Below are 7,084 nucleotides of genomic sequence, written 5' to 3'. Positions count from 1 at the left end.
TGTCCAGTGGAGCTGGAGGCGCTTTGGACCAGGCGTTGGAGGCGCCTTGGAGCAGCTTGGAGGCGCCTTTAGAGGGATAAGGCGCGACCAGGCTTGCACTGATCCACCCGTGCAACTCGGCGGCCTGGAGGCACCTCGGACAGGCTTGGAGGCACCTCCAGCTCTGTATAAAAGAGGGATTCGAGCAACAACAAAAAAAAACACAACTCCCGAGCAATCCTAACGCTACAAGCTGCTAACGAGACGATCCCGAAGTGCTGCAACATAACCCCGACGACCCGGAGCTCCAGCTTTCATTTCTTTGTTGTCGGTATTGCTTAATTCTGTTGTACTTAATTCATATCTGTACTATTACGATTTGATAGTGAATTGCTCAAAGTAATCGCTCAACGAGCGAGAGCCTTGGAGTAGGAGTCCCCCAAGGCTCCGAACCAAGTAAAAACACTAGGGTCTTTTCTGTGCTTGGTTTTTCCTTTATTTCCGCTGCATTACTCTCGAACGATTTCCGAATACGAAACAAACGAAATAACCACAAGCGCTATTCACCCCCCCGCTTTCAATCCAACAAAGTTGAATAATTTAAATAAACTATATAATTTAAGTTAATTGAAAAAATTAGATAAATCAAATAAATAATTTCATTAATGATATCATTTTATCACTATAACTAAATAAAAATTTAAAACATATTTAAAATCTTAGAAGGTAATCGAATTATTCTATATTTTCTTAGTTTAGCAATAGTTTAATTTTATATACATAATGTTTATTAAAAAAACATAATGTGATGATTAATTTTTATATTCATTACCTTAAACAAAATAAACATATCATAATCTATCCGCTTAATTTATATAACTATCAAATATGCCCTAAAAATATTTTTCAAAAGTCTTAAAATAAATGAATTTTTTTTAAATCACAATTTTTTTGTGTTGTTTGTTGCAAAGAACCCGTTACACAAATTTATTTACCGTCCCATTAAACAAGGAAAATATTCATTAGGATTTACTTATAGTCATTTAGAACCATTCCACCCTCATGATAGATCCTCATAAGGATGGCGTGGTACTTAATCTCCTCTGTCCCTTTAAATTTTAACGGTCAAGATCCATTTATGCAATATGACAATGAGACCGATCACGAAACCCTCATTCCACCGATCCAAAACATCATGCGAGCGCAGTCGTCCTTTTTGCCGACTGATCCAAAACATCTTCTTCCTCCTCTTCTGATTTGGAGTAATCCACAGCAGTGGTCGCCTCTCGCGAGTTTGTCCATTTTCTTCTTTCCCTACCGTCTGTCCATCGAAGCAGACCTAGGGTTTGGAGCAGGGGAACTTGTCGAGCCAACTCATTGAAATGACGGTCAACATCTTTTTTCTAACTCTCCTTTCTCTTTTGTAGCTTCAAATTATTTGGATTCCTCAATCTCTTCGATGTTGTAATTTTGTGTGTTGAGTGAAGTGATATGTGGAAGGCGATGTTTGTCCGAGATCAGATCTGATCTGAATTAATTATACTTTCTTTTTATTTATATCTTTGGTAGTGTTTGATGTGTGATTTTGCTTCATTTAGGGTCTGGAAGTTGTGCGGGGATTGTTTGACATATCTAGTTGAGATCCCACTTGTAGGCGTGAAGACCAAGACTTTTGAGGTAATTTTGGCTTAGATTTGTATTTGAGGAAGGCTTTTATCCACTTGTTTCTATGAATCATGGTATTATATGCCCATACATTTTTGCTCGGGCTGAAATTTGGTTGTGTTTCATCCTTGGTTTTTATAACCGGTGTTTCAAGTCAATAAATATTATAATTGTGGAAATTCTATATTTGATATGAGTGTTTGGTTGCTTGTGGGTTCTACATCTGTCAAACTTAAATGGTTAGTGTTGGTGTATAGATACAACTGTTAGTTTGTCTTTCAAGGAGTTGTTGCTAGTTGCAAGGTAGGTTCTTATCGTTATGTCTTTCAAATCTTTGTATTTTTGTGTGTCATAATCTATTCCCAACTTGCACAATAATGCTAGATTTCTTGGTGCTACTTCCTCTTATGGTTGTTATATTCATTTAGATGATTTTGAAAAGTGTTTATGTTATCATCATTATCAAACCGTGTTTGCCCAACAATTCAACACTTTATACAAGGTTATATATATCACTAGACTTTTAGAAAATCTTTACATCCTTTATAAATTAAAAGTGCTTAATAGGTTAAAATTTGATTCATTGTATTAGAGAGAAGTGCAATATAAGGAGCCGATTCCTCTTTTGTTAGTTCTAATAGTTAGTCATAATATTTTCTACCAAAATTGTTAAGAGGACTTAGAGTTTTTGTAATATATTCAAATCAATTTGAGGCTAAGTCCTAATCTTGCTCACTTGTAAATATGTGTAAGGAGATTACCTAGGTCTTCAAGTGGAAAATAATTCTCTCATAATTTTAAAGTGGAAACCAACTTGGTTGAAGAGCTGATGGGGCTGCAGGATCGGGTAGGTTAGAGACGGCGGCCTCAAACTCGAACTCCTAGAAAGCACTTGCCTCTTCTTCCCGTGGCCAGGAAACCTCAAAGAGGAAGACACGATGCTGCAAGGAAAGGAAAGAGGGGGGGGAAGACATGCGCGCAACCGAAAGGAAAGGAAGATAAAAATACAAAGGCGACGATGGAAACCTAGCTCTCGGCTGAAAGGAAAAGTAGAAGAGATGTGAGTCGGGGGCGGTGAAGACTTGTTTTCGGAAAAAAATGCTAAGTTAGGAGTTAGGATTTTAACAAAGGATTAGTTTAAAAATAATAAACCGATTAATTTATTAATAAATAGAAAAAATATTATAATCAGTTCAAACTTATAACTTCCGCAAATAAGTATATGAATTTTATATTGTGAGTTATTACTTCATCAAATATAAATTATGAAGTAAAATATTAGTAAAAACTAGTAGTGAGATCCACGGTTTTTAATCAATGAAGTATAAAATGAAATTTATTACATCAAATTTATTATCGAAGTTAATTATCATATATTATTTCATCAAGTATATATGATAATTAGCTTAGATAATAAATTTGATGAAGTAAATTTCATTTTAGGCTTCATTGATTAAAAACCGTGGGTCTCACTACTAATTTTTACTAATATTTTATTTCATAATTTATATTTGATGAAGTAATAACTCAAAATAAAATTCATATACTTCTATGCGGAAGTAATATGTTTGAACTGATTATAATATTTTTCTATCATCTCTTCTACTTTTCCTTTCAGCCGAGAGCTAGGTTTCCATCGTCGCCGTTGTATTTTCATCGTCCTTTCCTTTCGGTTCCTTCCTCCCCCTCTTCTTTCCTTTCCCTGCAGCGTCGTGTCTTCCTCTTTGAGGTTTCCTGGCCACGGGAAGAAGAGGCAGGTGCTTTCTAGGAGTTCGAGTTTGAGGCCACCGTCTCTAACCAATTCGATCATGCAACCCCATCAGCTCTTCAACAAGGTTGGTTTCCTGCCCTATGGTTTCTGGCATCTCCTACCCTAGGGCATCTCCTTCCCTATAGTTTATGGCATCTCCTCCCTATGTTTTCTTCTAGATTTCCGTAAATCTATCACTCAATTGACATTTTGGATGTTAAATCAATTACTGATATTTCTTGCCTCGCCTAAACCATTTTAACTAGTTTTACAACCGGATTATGATCAAGACTGGACTTTTGTTTCCATTGACTGGACTATCTTCCTAAATCATTGAAGTTGTAAATTTGGTATAAGACTGGACTATTGCTAAACCCTTTTGGTGTTCAAAACTTCATCTGCAACATCAACTCTTAAGTCTAATGATATGAAAATGAATCTCGTGTCTCAGATTGCAATGCATAGTGATTTAATAGCCTGCATGTCTTAATGCACTATCGACTGCCCAAAACCGCCACATCAATCTAAAACACACATAAATACATACATTATTAAGAAAATAAATCTCAACAAATTAGTCTTCTTCCAATGGCTTGATTGTCCTAGTAGAAAGCCCTTCATTTTGTTTGTGCTGACTCAATCAGAATGTTGATCAGTTTCATCTGTATATTTTTCATCCAGTGGTGTGTTTTCCAATTGATTATCAATTGTCAGCTTTTTGTTGCTTCAGCAAGATTCCATAATTATCTTCTGTAATATGGCCATCCATGGCTTCAGATTTTTTAATTTTGTTTATGAAGATCGCTTCAAGTCCTATAGACTAAGATAATTTTGTTTAATTGTCTTCTTTAACATGCCAATATTCCCAAATCATGTAGAGTGAGAGAAGAGTGCAGGATTATCTTTGTTGAAGAACAATAATGACACAAGGAGTTAAATTTGAATACATGCGCATATACTCCATGATATAAACTAATGGAACTGTTGAAGAAGCTGAGATTTCCAAAGCGGTACAGTATCATTTTATTAACCTTTATCTGCACAAGTGTGTGCTATCTAGAGCGAATAGGATTTTCAATTGCGTACACAGCGGCTGCAGATAGCATTGGTGTGAATCAGTCAAGCAAGGGTCTAATACTTTCGGTATTCTACTATGGATATGTTGTGTCACAAGTGCCTGGGGGTTTTGCTGCACAATATGTTGGAGGACGACGAGTTCTGCTATTTTCGTTTTTGCTGTGGTCTCTAACATGTGCATTTGCTCCACTAGATATCGGCAAAGTGAATATGATGGTTGTTGCCCGCTTCCTTGTAGGTGTGGCACAAGGCTTTATATTCCCCTCCATTCACACAATTCTAGCACAATGGGTCCCTCCCCATGAGCGCTCGCGTTCTGTTTCTCTTACGACATCCGGGATGTACCTAGGAGCAGCTGGTGGTATGCTTGTGTTGCCAAGTCTGGTAAAATACAAGGGATCTCAGTCAGTTTTCATGGTTGAATCAGCTCTGGGTATCATGTGGTCATTTCTCTGGTTTAGGTTTTCTAGTGATCCAGTTCGTTCCGAACATCCCAAAGCTGTTGCTGCAGGTTTCGGAGAGCACAACTTGCCTGTTTCAAGAGAAAAGAAAATCCCAAGTGCTGGAAACCTGAGGCGCTTCACTAAAATTCCTTGGAAGAAGATAATTTTCAACTTACCGATTTGGGCAATCGTGGTAAACAACTTCACCTTTCACTACGCACTGTACGTACTAATGAACTGGTTGCCAACGTACTTTGAACTCGACCTTCAGCTCAGTCTTCAGGACATGGGATCTTCTAAGATGATTCCTTACTTCAACATGTTCATCTTCTCAAACACAGGAGGGATTTTAGCTGATCACTTAATCACAAGAAGGTTCTTATCAGTGACCAAGACTCGGAAGCTTCTCAACACCATCGGCTTTGTCATTGCAGCTCTTGCTCTAATGACCATTCCACTATTCAGGAATCCCTCCTGGACTGTCATATGCTCTTCGATTTCTCTTGGATTCTTAGCACTTGGAAGAGCCGGGTTCGCTGTAAATCACATGGACGTGGCTCCGCCATATGCAAGAATTGTTATGGGAGTTTCGAATACCGCCGGGACCTTAGCTGGTATCGTTGGCGTCGGGCTCACCGGAAGGATCTTGGAGGCCGCAAAGTCAGCTGATATGGATCTTACAAGCATAGAATGTTGGAAAAATATCTTCTTGATCCCAGCCTATCTCTGCATATTTAGTTCTTTCTTTTTTTTACTATTCGCAACAGGTGAAAAGATTTTTGAGTAACTAACCCTCCCTCGGCATGTTTGTTGGTCCATGGACACTCACACTCTTATTACCATTTGATATGGTAGCAAAAATAAAGTGTACAAGTATATTGTTAGCCAAAGCAGTACAAGAGGGTAAATCGTAAATGCATGTGATACCAAATTTGTATTACTGATTGGAAAAAATTTAAGTTTTGAGATACCAAATTTGTATTATCCTCGGAAAAATTTAAAGTTTTTCTTTTATTATGGTTATTGTTAGTGACAAAAAGGGGAGTTTTACTGATCTTATGGTCACACATTTAAGTTGTGGAAATAGTCTTTATTATGTAGACTAGTAGATTTAATGTGGTTCTATTCTTCTTTGGGACCATGAGCTTCGAGCTCTATGCTGTTGTATTATCAGTTTGGGTATTCTATCTATACTCATTGCCAATTAGACTTTGGTCTAAAGTTGCTGTCATGTTTGATATAATCGCGTGAAGTTTCATTAATAGATTTCAAATGGAATTTGAGATAGTTGAAAGTATTCAAACTTGGTTATGGTCAGGTACCAAAATCCAGGACATAAAGCATGCTGTGAACTAACATGTCTAAGTGCTACCTGTGTCTCTTGTTGCTAAGAGTGAATTCTTTGAGTACTTATTCATTTAATGCCCTTACATTAATGCTCATAGCAGATCATATCTATTAAGTATATAAATATAAAGAGTGGTCACTTTTCTAGCAGATCAAGCTTTTGAATCCTAAGTAGTTAGCCAATCAATTTTAGTGTGGTATTCTAATAGGAGGTACTTCGTGAATCTTCAAATATGTTTGTGACAATAATATTATCTCATTGAATTCATTGGGTTTGGGTTATTGTATCTGACCCCAAAGAGTTGGGACAAATATAGGTTGTTGATGTTGACAACAATGATGATAACATCTTATTTTGATATGGCAAAAAATTATTGTTGGTTAATTGTATGATATTACATTTATGCTCCTATCCTGTGAACCTCTCATTATATTTGAGATCTCATTCTTGACAAGCTTGGGAGTAAGCAATATATCAATGCTTGGAACTATAAATATTGTTCAAGCTGAATACGGTGAGTTAACTATGTTAGTCTGACTTGGTTTTTTCTTGGTTCCATGTCGAGCTTGTATTTATTGCTATCCTTGTTACTCATTCAGCATGTATCATCATTTCTTGTGAATCATATGGTGAATTGTGCCCTTCCATTGCAGGATGATAGTCTGATGCTTAGTATACATTGTGTAGTCCTCCAAAGTTTCATTGTAAAGCATATAGTTTAAATTGCTTTCATTATTACTTAACCAAGTTGGTTCTTTATGAAAAATACAAAGTGATATAATTTTCAATTTTTGGTGATACAATTGACACTTTAAAAGCAAT

The 7,084-nt window shown here is 36.7% G+C and overlaps 1 protein-coding gene across 1 annotated transcript; it reads left to right on the top strand.

Annotated features, from left to right (window-relative positions):
• Positions 1-1,507: 1,507 nt before the first annotated feature.
• On the top strand, positions 1,508-5,828 carry LOC121979899 (probable anion transporter 7). The gene is made up of 2 exons (XM_042531877.1): positions 1,508-1,656; positions 4,273-5,828. The coding sequence occupies exon 2, from the start codon at positions 4,370-4,372 to the stop codon at positions 5,699-5,701; it is 1,332 nt and encodes a 443-aa protein (XP_042387811.1). The 5' UTR covers positions 1,508-1,656; positions 4,273-4,369; the 3' UTR covers positions 5,702-5,828.
• Positions 5,829-7,084: the final 1,256 nt, after the last annotated feature.

This window comes from Zingiber officinale, chromosome 5A (genome assembly GCF_018446385.1).
Source record: "Zingiber officinale cultivar Zhangliang chromosome 5A, Zo_v1.1, whole genome shotgun sequence".
NCBI classification, from domain to species: domain Eukaryota; kingdom Viridiplantae; phylum Streptophyta; class Magnoliopsida; order Zingiberales; family Zingiberaceae; genus Zingiber; species Zingiber officinale.
Note: the sequence above shows the minus strand (reverse complement) of the source record. Positions and strands in the feature narration are given on the sequence as shown.